Consider the following 12606-nt stretch of genomic DNA (forward strand, 5'->3'; position numbering starts at 1 on the left):
GAACTCTGGGCCTGGGCACTGTCCCTCAGCTCTTCAGCTCAAAGCTAGCACTCTACCACTTGAGCCACAGTGCCACTTCCGGCTTTTTTTTTCATTTTGCTTATGTGGTGCTGAGGAATTGAACCCAGGGCCTCAGGCATGCAAGGCAAGCTCTCTACAACTGAGCCATCTTCCAAGCCCAAGTATTTTTTTAAGGTAAGAAGAAATCAATGTCTAGGACACATGAAAGGCAGTAAGAGCCAAGACAGTACCATATGAATTAGTGCAAAGACTGCGTCTTATTCATCATGATTTTTCCTGTATTTAAAATGGTATGAGAAAATCCTGAACCCTCACTAATAAACACTTGAATAACTAACCTATACTTGTAGCTATAGAATATAGCCAGCTCCAGATACATGTTCAGATACATGTCCAGATACATAAAGCTGATTTATTTCTTTGGCTCTCAGTTGTAAATCATTTACAGGAAACATATGATAATATTTTGGATTATTTTGAGAATGTCCATAACTGCCAGCAAAGGATCTCTCTGCCCCAGAAGAAACAATTCTAAAATCGCACGTCATTGGATTCTGTAGAGAATCTGGCATGTCACATGCCTTTAAAGCATCCATGTCCAGGAACAAAATTAGGAGGATAACTTCACTCATTTTTCCCCATGTTAACACACTAAACAGTAATGAATTGCTCACTGGCCAAGCTGTTCCTTTGGCCATCTTCACTGCCAATATAGTTTTCTACAATATGCTCAGGCCATAGTTATCAACAAAAGAACAACACTAAAACCAATGGATTAGTCATGCCTATGTTCACTTATCCCAATAGCTATTATGAGGAGGGAAAAAAAACAGATATGTTCACTGTACCTGAGCCTAAGTGTTAAAGAGAGAATAATCAAGTAAGTGTTAAATTCTGGTATCTGAAAGAGGCAAAGTAACTTTTCAAAACTGTTCCTAAAGGCAATACTATCAAGCCTCAATGCTAAAAATGACAAACTGTTGTTAATTAAAAAAAATTATGGCCTAGCACTGGTGGCTCATGCCTGAAATCCTAGCTAATCAGGAGGCTGAAATCTGAGGATCACAGTTTGATGCCAGTCCAGCAGGAAAGTCTGTGAGACTCGTATGTCCAATTAACCACCAGAAAACAGGAAGTGGTGCTGTGGCTCAAAAGTAGTAGAGCACTAACCTTGAATGAAAAAGCTCAGAGACAGTGTCCAGACCCTGAGTTTAAGCCCCATGACCAACAAAACAAACAAATGAAAGTTATGGAGAAAACAAAGCCCTATGATTAGCCCATTAAGACATGGTAGTATTCTCTGGGTTATGCAGTTCAGTGATGCCACCTTCAATTTTGTTGAGAGTGGGTGCAAAGGGAGAAAGTACCATGAATGCCATGTGTTCCGCCTGCCTTCCACATAAAATAATCACAAGCTTTGCATGCATGCCATTCAAAGGAAAACTTGAGAAAACAGTTCTGCAAAAGTGCCTCACTCTAACCATGTTTGAAAAAGCCCATATTGGCATCATTCTTTACAGACAGTGGCCAGCAACACAGTGAGTCAGTGATGGTATGTAAAAATGCCAAGATGATTGCTAGTTATCTCCAAAAATATTTAAAGGGATACAAATACTGCCAATAACACTACTCTGTGGAAACCCATCAGTCTATGGGAAGAAGTCGGAGAACCTCAGACAATACTTGAGAAATCTGACATTTTAGATGTGTCCAGGGTCTGCACCTCCTCGTTGGCATCCAACTTCAGAGAGTGATGGTTCTGCTTTCAATTTTCAATGTCTCCCATAAAATATTTTATTATTAAGTAGTTTGAACAAAGAAGTTACATTTCTATAAGTATGGTTATGAGTATAGTGTGTCTTGATCAATGTCACCCCTTCCTCACAAAAAAAATTATTTTAAGTAAATAAGAAATGACCAATGACTTGCTATTTGCACACCTATGTGAAATATCTGCAGTATTTATCTTCTGAGGCTCACAAAATCTCAAGGGTTCAGTATCCTGTGACTCTGAAGCAGACACAAGTGGATGCATCGGACACAAAGCACAAAATAGGGTCTGAAATCTTCTTATGCCTTGAGCTCTTCATGAAAATTATTCTATTGTGTGTTCTGTAGGAGACCCCTGGAGTATGAGTCAGAAGGGATAGGAAGCCCATGTATTTGCAGCTCCAACTCCAACTGCAGGAATAAGGAAGAGAATGCCAAGCTTTACAACCCTGACCTCTGGAGTTGATCTGCCTCCATCTGACACTTCTCTATTCAGTCTCTTCCTTTCCATTCATGGTGCATTCTGTCTTTGTCTTCCACTCACCTCCTCAATTCCATATGCTGAGAACTCAGACTGTTCTCAGCACCAGACCTACCCTCCATTATTTCAAGACAAAGAGGTCTTACTATTTATTTACCTGATACAACTCAAGTTAGGATCTTGGGAATGCTTTCAATTTGTTTTCCCTTAAACCACATCATTTAGTGAGCTGAAGTTGTATGACTATAATTGCTTTCATACACAAAAACTAATTTTGTAGATGCATGGCATAATAATCAAGAATAAGAAAGATGGACCTTGCTTTGGTCACTGGTTTTGTTTTCAGAGATTCTTTATGCATGCAAAAATTACATCCACAAAATGACACTGAATGACTAAGAAATACAGAAACATCAATTTTCTTTAAAATTGTATTATGAGGCCCAGATTTGTCATCTAAGCCACAGGTCTTAATAAATCAAATATAAAATTAGATACTGTCTGTATTGCATTTATAGTAGAAGTAACAGTAGAATATTTAATAACTGTAATAATATGCACACATATTGAGTTCATGCACTGTTTGCCAGAAACTACAGAAAGCATTTTGATGTACAAAATAAAATATACATCCAACAAACAAGTACATCACATACTCTTTCCTCCATTCTACAAATAATCTAAAACCAGGAGAGCTTGGGTTACATACTAAAAGTTATGTAGACAACAGAAATCTGACAGCAACAAATTCACCATCCAGCAGAGGTACTGATCTTATCCATTACTTTATAAAGTAATACAATGCCCCATAAGGTCAGACTCCCTCTTTAGTTCTGAGAGAGATCAGATCTCTCTGTATTAATTTTTGCCAACTGCAAAGCTTAGGTTTTATTTTTATAGATTTGAGAGTAATAAAATTCACAGAGACATGTTATCAGATATCTCTGTATAGCCCAAGGATAAATACTAAGAGTGAAGTTGAAAACTGACCCTCAGACCCTAAGTTGGTGATACAACCTCATGTTTTTCATGGCTATAGGCTAAAAGCTTCTTTACTGGTTCAGAGTACTGAAGAAAGAACACTAGAGAGAAAAGTTCTTTCTAGACAAGCTCCTCAAAATAGCTTTTTGAAATGTAGTTAAGCATGGTACTCAATCTAGGTTTTCTAGACTGCATCTATAATTGAAATACCAAGCCTTGTCATTTCTAATAGTTGTCACTGTTGAAGACTGTAGATGTTAGCTGTCATTAATCTATGAGGCCTGTCCACACATTCATTTTACTGGTGGCCTTATAAAATTGGTCCCCAAACAAATAATGCTCTGTTCCTTCAGGTTAAAATTTAAAGTCTCTTAGGAAAATAAAAATCTGTGGTTATCTTTCATATTGTTGGTTCCAATAACGTAAATGAAGATAAAAGGGAAATTTGTTTACATGATAGGCTCCCTCTAATCTGAATGCATGTCCTTAGTCAATAAGATTTCCAAGCAATTCCACCTATGACTTTCTAATTTAGAAAGTATCTACCAAATGCATAGCATATCAATAGTTTTGTTATGGGTTTCCAAACAATACTGCCTCTTAAAATGACAGTTTTCATGATGTGATACCTTCTGCTATTCCAAAACAAATTATGTTTGTTTAAGAATTTGAATTTAGTTGAGCTCTCCTGGCAAGATATACATAAGATAATTAGAACCCATCCTCAAATTTGATAGGTAAGTCAAGTCAAAAGTGAACCAGAACCATAGCACAGTAGACAGAAGTCATGTGATTTTAAGTGGTGGAATAATTGCTTTAATTCTTCAAGGAGTCAATCTAAATTATGCCAATGTTAATAGTAAAAGATGAATGTGTTAATAAAGTCATAATTTTTGCATTCATTTGAAAGTTAAAGACAGTCCTATGATTCTTTTCATGTTACCATATGAAAACTTAAGTGAATGGAAATTAAACTTCATGCAAGCCAAAAAAAGTGCCTAAAGTGTATCATTCCAGTAATCTTAGCTACTCAGGAGGCTGAGATCTGTGAACAGCCTGAGAGAGAAACATCTTTAATTAACTACCCAAAGCTAGAAGTAGAAGTGTAGCTCAAGTTGTAGAAGGCTAGCAGTGAGCAAAAAGCTAAGGGAAGAACCCAAGCCCTGAGTTCAGCACACACACACACACACACACACACACACACACACACCACACACACAAACACACCACCCCCAACAACAACAAAAATTTACCCAAGAGGTAATTGAGCAGTTGCTAAGTACCTCCATGGTTCTGTATGGGTAGAAATGTCACTGAATCAAGTGAGAAAATAGGCAAGAAATTTCTGAACTCACAGAGACTTCATCTGACTTCAACAGACAAAAGTAGGCAACTATCACAACAACAGTAAACACTCCTATTGAAATGTAAGTGCTTATGAAAAGAAAAAAAAAAGCTTGGTAAGACTGCTGAATGAACAAATTTGTAGTATTTAATAGCTTAGTCAAGGTAGACATCATCAAGAAAGGAAGAGAATAGTGAGGAAACAAAAAACAGTTTTCTTTTCGTATCCAAAGAACAGGAGTGGAAGCCAGGGTGACTGAAGCAGGAGAGTTTTGTGAGATGATGAAACAAAGAATGAGTGGGAATACAGCATACTCAGCTTTAGAGGACAGCACGCCTGTAATCCTAACTACTCAAGAGACTGAGATATGAGGATCACGGTTCAAAGCCTGCCCAGGCAAGAAAGTCCATGAAACTCTCATCTCCAATTAACCACCGGAAAAACCAGAAGTAGTGGCTCAAGTGGTAGAGTGCCTACCTTGAGTTGAAGAGCTTAAGGACAGTGCCTAGGCCCAGAGTTCAAGTCTCACAACCAGAATAAAAAGAAAAAAAGAAATCCTCTTCGCAAAGAATAGGGTACCAAGGAAGGATTTTAGGTAGGTGAGCTATGTGAACTGACTTAAATTTTAAATAGAATCTAAAATTAAGCAAAGAATACTTTAAAATGTTATGACCAATATATTGTTCAACCTTCATCATATGTATGAATCCCTGTATACCATCCTCCTCTCAGAATAACATAGAAAATATTAATCTCAGAGTATCTTACATAACTTCTATAAGGAGAGATAAAGTAAGAAGTAAGAAGTTAAGTCTAAAGTGGTTGAACAAGTTTATACTCCCACCAACAATGAAGTAAGGTTCCTTTCTGTCCACATCCCCTCCAGCATCTGTTGTTATTAGAGTTCTTGATTTTTGCCATTCTAACTGGGGTGAGGTGGTATCTCAATGTTGTTTTGATTTGCATTTCTTTTATGGCTAGGGAGGTTGAGCATTTCTTCATGTGTCTATTGGCCTTCCTTCTTTCTTCTTCAGAGAAGTTTCTCTTTATGTCATTAGCCCACTTATTTATTGTGCAGTTGTTTCTTTGAGTAGTATGGAGGTTCCTAAAAAGACTCCATATAGAGCTCCCCTATGACCCAGCAGTCCCACTTTTGGGCATTTACCCAAATGTTTACAAACAAGACCACACTAAAGTTACCAGCACAACATTATTTACCATAGCTAAGATCTGGAACCAATCCAGATGCCCCTCAGTAGATGAATTGATCAAGAAAATGTGGTATATATACACAATGGAATTCTATGCCTCCATCAGAAAGAATGACATTGCCCCATTTGTTAGGAAATGGAAAGACTTGGAAAAAATTATATTAAGTGAAGTAAGCCAAGCCCAAAGAAACATAGGTCCCATGATCTCCCTTATTTGCAATATCTAGTATATGTATGAGTCAAGCAGAAAAGGTCAGATAAGGTGATGTTAAGAAAATGAACCCTAAGGTATGTATTTAAATGTTTTTTTCTTTCATGCATTTGTTTCTAACGCAATTATAAGATTATTTCTTTGTTGCTTTGTATGTCCCTCCCCCACAGTATAACTCCTGCTTTCACTGTATTTGATGTCGGTATAATTTGTGGAGAGGAAGGGGAAAAACAAGTGGTTTAAATAAGGATACAGGTGAACCTGTTGCAACAATGAGAAGTACAAGTTGGCATGTCGAAAATGAACTTTACAAGGGGGGGAGGGGAGGATGGGGGGGAGGGAGGATTGGAAGGGGGAAGGGTAAACAAAGGAGGAGGCTACAATGCTTGATAAGGAATGTACTCATTATCTTGCCCATGTAATTGTAGCTCCTCTGTACAGTATTTTCACATTAAAAAAATTAGTATTTCAAAAAAAAAGAAGTTAAGTCTAACTTGTAGTTAACAACTAGTTTCTCTCTCCTAAGCATGAATTCATAATAAAGTTTTAAAGAAGTTAAAATATTGAGATTAACTATTTAGATTAATTGTATATGCCATTCTTTTCAATATTATCAATTGAATGGCAATGAAAATCTACTTTTTTAAATAACAAATGTGCATTCAGACAAGTATTAAATGGTCAAATAACTGCTAAGGACTACAGCTGTAGTGTGTGTGTGGGGGGGGAGTGTATGTGTGTGTGTGATAGTTCTTGAACTCAGGGCCTAGGCCTGTCCCTTAGCTTTTTTGCTCAAGAAAAGACCGCTACCCTATGAGCCACAGCTCTACTCCTGAGTTTTTGTTGGTTAATTGAAGGTAAGAGTCTCATAGGCTTTTCTTCTGTGGCTGGCTTTAAACCGTGATCCTTAACTCAGGCCTAAATAGCTAGGATTATAGATGTGAGCCACAGAACCCAGTCCACAGGTGGTATTCTATCTAACCTGTCTTCAGAGTATGTAGCCAGGTTATAGTATATATTATGTATGTAGTATATAGCTAGGTTATCTTACCGCACCACTCCTTTATGGAGTGAAAATCAATGTATCACCTCAAGATGCTTAACTAAAACTCCAGGCAACAATGAGTTAATTCCATTCTTTGGATGATCAACTGGTTTCAGAAATCTAACAGTCAGCATTCATCATACGGTCACAATGATATGTGAATCAGTATTTTGTTCCTTAAATCACAGATGCTTTATGATACAATATCTTGCCTCTGTGAGCTTACAACCTTATGGAGGTAAGAGGGGATACACAGAGATGTAGCAAATAATACAAGATAACACTAAGTCCCAAATGAGATCTAGAGCTAATAACTGCTAAAAAACAAAAAAGTCAATAGAAGGAAAAAAGGAAGCCTGGTTATACAAAATCTTTTCTATAGATGACTGGTGTTAACATGATTTGTAGAGAAAAGGTGGGTTGTTGGTCAGCAGAGAAGAGGAAAAAAACATGGCAGTCAGAGGGACTATTATGAACAAAGGCAAAAAAGAGCAACTAGAGAGATGAGATGTCAAGAGCAAATGAATAGATATGTTTGCAGTGCAAAGCGATGAAAACTGAGTAAAGTGGGAAACAAAAAGTAGACAATGGAAACCTTATTAAATTGGGAATTTAAGAAAGGAGGAAAGAAATGGACATTTGGTAAGCTCGCCCTGTAGCGCCCATGCTTCTTGCAGGCTGTGGTTTTGTGAAATCCTCACAGCGTGGTTAGAAGATAGAAAGGCAGATATGCTATGGCTACTGTCAATGAAAGGAACAGATATAAAGGCCAAGATATAGCATTCTATCCACAATGAAGCAGAATCTCAGTCTAGTCCTGTTTCCCTTCAAGGCTTACGTGCATTTCCCTGTCCCACATAACAACTCCCAGATGTAATGCATAGTCACCAAAATATTTAATTAAGAAAAGAGAGTGGCATATCCAAAGCAGTGAAGACTAAAACTTATCAGACTATGAGATATTAGCATATGTTCAATATCAGAAGATTGAAGAAACAAGAGTAAAGTAAGAAAAAAGCTAGTAACCAAATAACAAGGCAGCAATAATCTGTAATTGACTAAATGGTAAGAATTTTTTGTCATTTATTTTGGCATATATGTTAATAAATGAAAAAAATTCAGATTTAATGAATAAAATTTTAAAAATAAGAATTTAACAAATACCATAAATGAAATATCAATAAGTCAACACAAATACCCAAACCCTACTACACAACTATAAAACCAAAGTGCAAATACTCTTCCTCAAAACACAAAGAGACAAAGTTGAGGCCTAGCTTTGATGTTTGAAAATGCATTTGGGCAGTATATGATTTATTTTAAAATAATAAAATCTGAGGGTAAAGGAAAATTATTTTTCTATTAGCCAATTAATGTAATGTGTTATGTCAATGACTATTATTCCTCACTTTGATTTCTCTCTCTAAACGCAAGGTACTACTTAGAAATTCAAGTCAAACTAATATTTACGTGGCATATTATTTAACAAGAAGTTGGGTCTCTTCTGAATTTTTCCTACCCCTGGATAATTGAAATGATGCAATTTCCAAAGATACACTGAAAATTGACAACTAGCTATATTTATTCAAAGCCATTATTTGCATAAATATTCAAGCATTGGATCAACACAAATATTTTAAGAAACTTATTGTAAAGTTGCCAAACTTGAACATATCCAAGATAACCATGTAACCTCTGAAATCTAGTGTTTATGTAATTTATTTTTAAGTTGTAAACAATTTGTAAACATCTAAGTTATGTGTAAAGAGCACATTTATCATATACACAAGATGTTAATTATATGTGCATATAAATGCACACAGAAAAAGAAACAGAGACAAAGAAGAGAGATACAAGGAGACACACACGGTGGGTGGTTGAGAGAGAGAGATAACAATACTTGATGAGTAACAATGTTTTGACTCATCCTCCTTTTAGGAATTACACACCTACCCTGCTTACACCTAACTCAGTAGTGTCACTTAATAGGACTGAAGGATAATTCAATCATAACATATTAACCAAGACCAAATTCTTTTGCCTTTATGAATAGAAATGTATTTGCTTTTCTGACTGGAAAGTTCATGCTTCAAGTTTGAAATCAAACTGTGCCACAATCCAGAAATTTAGGTTCATATCCAATGTGTATCTAAGATGTCTTCAAAAGTTTCAAGAAGGTAAATCTGAACTGCCATTTAGAAATATCATTTATGTATGCAAAGAAATATCATTATAAAATCCTAAAAATCTGTTTGTTGAAATGCAATTCTGACATGTTTTGTTTCCTTTCATACATTGTGTTTGACATAGCCATAACTACTCAGTGCGGGAAAGCTTTCACATACACTAAGCATGTTAAACACAGCCTTGTAGAAATAAATTTGTCTGCAAACTGTTCACACAAAAAGACTAGGCTCTTTATGACTTTAGGTCTTCTATAAAAGATAAGTTAAAAGCATTAGATGTAGAGAAAAGGAAGAGTAGATAAGGTTTATTCCATACATCTTACTTTTTCATCTATGATTTTGAATATACAGTAATGTATTCATATTAGCCTTAACTTTAAAAGGCATTATTTTATGAAAGCTTAAAAAAAAAGGAAAACTATTTTTACCTCCCAGTCCTGGTCTAAGCCGATTATCGTAACCATCCAGAAGTCTGTCTAGAATTCTTGTAAAGATGGTAATGTTATTTTTAGCCTCATCTTCTTGGATGTTAGCCAGCACCAACCTAAACAGATAATTTCACAAGCTGATATATATATATATATACATACATATATATATGCACATGTATGTTTTGCAAGTGAGGCATGCTCTTCCTCCTTGGCTTGAATTTTAAGCTCTCTAAGCAATTTGTGTCATACATTTTTCTCCTTTTTTCATATCTTTAAATATGGTTATAAGGAAGGCAAACATGCTGTTTAAAATGGATACTGAGAAGTATACTCTCAGAAGTTTGGTGATAAAACTATTTGAGGTTTCTAACACTTAATTTTATATAACATGATTTTCTCTAAACCCATGCCCTGATTATTTATGATTATTTATCATCACATGAAAAATTATTATTACGGTTATTGTAGGTTAGAAAAGTTCATTAATCAAAGGGATTTCTAAAATAATTCTTCGGTGTTTTAAACAGTAATTAGAAAAAGCAGTTGCCTGCTTGGAGGCAAAAAATTTCTTTATCTTCCTCACACATATCCTTCTTTATCTTTTACATCTTTTCGTTTTAGAAACCAGGATTGTTTTCTTACTTTGGGTATACCTCCACCCAATGGCCAAGTACAATATAGACATCAGGGGAACTCTACTGGCTGAGTGCCAGCCTTAGTATAGCCAAGAGGTAGAGATGGACTTTGAAAATATCAGCAACAACACAGGAATGCAGAGAGTCTTGGAGGGCTGGTCCTCCTGTCTGCTCTCAGGAGAGAGGAAGGAGGCCAAATCAAGACCAAAATGTCCAGTATTTTTTCTCTCTTTTTTTGTGATAAATTTGTAGGAAGATGGACTTAGAGTATCATCAGAAAAGGTTAAAAACAGTGCTTTTTCTCCATTATTCTCCATCATAAAGTCAAAAATCTGATTTTATGAAATTCAGAAATTTGATGCAGAAACAACTCCATGTATAAGACAGAATGTCCCTTGTCACTGTCATCATTTCTTTCCCCCTCAGAATGATTCAGAGACTTAAATTACTGGCCCAAAAAAAGAATCCTTTATATAATAGAATAAAATACTGGCATGAGCATTACTGGTCAAATATAGAACAGAAAACTAGTAGAGAGTTTAAAGCACTGAGGATTTTTCAATGATTACTACTTGTCATAGATTATTCATGCCTTTTAAAATCAAAGATTCTATATAATTACATTCTGATCAAGGTATATTGTGTAACACACCATTGGCACTGGCCATTTGCATTTAAATGAATATTGTGCTATTGGCTAAAAATAGAGAATCTCAAAAAACTGGTAACCAACTTCAAATGAATACTGCTTTCAGAGTAGAATAAATTGTAAAATACTAATAACAAGAAAAACATTTTCATAGTATATAAATAAATCAGTTACATCCATTAGCCTCAAAAGTTTCTATATTGCTTACTTAAGCTGATTTTAAGACAAATCCTAAAGACTAGTCATAAAATTCCAAGTAGAGCATTCTATTCAAAGTAGTTTTTAATCACATTTTATATTTTCTTTTTAAAGACAATATTCAGATGTTAGAGTTTTCAATTAAATAATGTTTTTATATGCAGTTTTCTTTTCAGTTCCAGAAAATATGCTCACACTTTGACCATTACTTTGACAGGAATACAATAATTAAAAAGAACATAATGACATTTTTAAAGCCATACTCATGAGAGCGTGCTTTTAAAAAAATTCTCATCCTCATGACATTAGAGATGTTCCCTGATGGTAAAACATTTTTTTCTTAAAAAAGAAATCAGAAAAGATTACAGCTAAGATGTAGTTTTTGAAAACAACAAAAATTAACTTCATGTTTGGAAAAGGCAGACCAAATTAGTTACACATTTGAAATGAATACTCTTTTGGACTTTAGTCATTTAAACAATGAAAGATCTCCAAATAAATAATATGGAAAGTTGATTAATAGATCAAGCTTTTGTTGTATTGTTTTGAATTGAGAGATTGTATACTACCTCCACCTAGAGGTTTAAGACTCACACGTCATTTGGATTTTCCATGTTGACTGAAAGCACCAAGACCATTTAAAAAAAGAAAAGGGGGTGGGGGAGACTGAGTTCCCATTCACATCACTTAGCTGGTACTTTTCTGGTATCTTGGAGGAACTTGGTCTTTTTTACATTCTGGAATTATTATAAGTACACATAGCCTAACCACTTCTTTTTCCTTTCAGAATATGCCATGAAATGGACATCCTCAGTGACTTTTCTTGTATAGAAATTTTTCTATTCACTTTTGCATTTAACTGCTAAAAAGCAAGAAGTACTGAACTTCTGTCATTAATGCCACTTCATACTTCACTGTCTTACTCCAATCTTGTTTAATAGAAATAATGCTTCAAAACACCCTGATCCTCTTAATACCACAGATTGGCATTCAAAACACACACCTTTAACCCTGACTTAAAAAGAGTCAAACACAAGAAATGTCTCACCTGGCTGGGTCCCACACCAAGAAAACAAGAAGCAGAGACTGCATATTGTAGATGCTTCCTCTCCTCTCCATCACCCCTCTTTGCAAAGCCATTGGAGGGGGGAAAAATAAACACACACTTAACACTGCCTTCAGTCCCACCATCCGAGTAACCCCAAATAATGCAATTACATTTGCAGATTTGAGTTCCGCTATTGAAGATACTCCAATGGACTGAGCGCATATATAGAAAATATATTATATATAATGGAATTATTGGGGAGGAGGATTTTTTAAATAGCAGAATGACCATCCTCAGACCCTCCTCTCCCAGGAAACCCCCATCCTCCCCCTCCAAGCCCGATCGTCAGCAAATACTACATTTTGTGCACACATGAAATGCACAACGCCTAGGA

At 35.6% G+C, this 12606-nt stretch overlaps 1 protein-coding gene across 1 annotated transcript in view; it reads right to left on the reverse strand.

Annotated features, from left to right (window-relative positions):
* Gabra2 (gamma-aminobutyric acid (GABA) A receptor, alpha 2) overlaps positions 1–12283 on the reverse strand; it is a 115164-nt gene extending 102881 nt beyond the window's left edge. The window contains exons 1-2 of the mRNA XM_013008956.1: positions 12213–12283; positions 9680–9795 (exon numbers count right to left, since the gene is read on the reverse strand). Of these exons, the coding sequence (XP_012864410.1) occupies positions 9680–9795; positions 12213–12283 (187 nt within the window). The remainder of the gene's footprint in view (positions 1–9679; positions 9796–12212) is intronic.
* Positions 12284–12606: the final 323 nt, after the last annotated feature.

Source organism: Dipodomys ordii, unplaced genomic scaffold (assembly GCF_000151885.1).
Source record: "Dipodomys ordii isolate 6190 unplaced genomic scaffold, Dord_2.0 Scaffold8, whole genome shotgun sequence".
In the NCBI taxonomy this organism is placed as follows: domain Eukaryota; kingdom Metazoa; phylum Chordata; class Mammalia; order Rodentia; family Heteromyidae; genus Dipodomys; species Dipodomys ordii.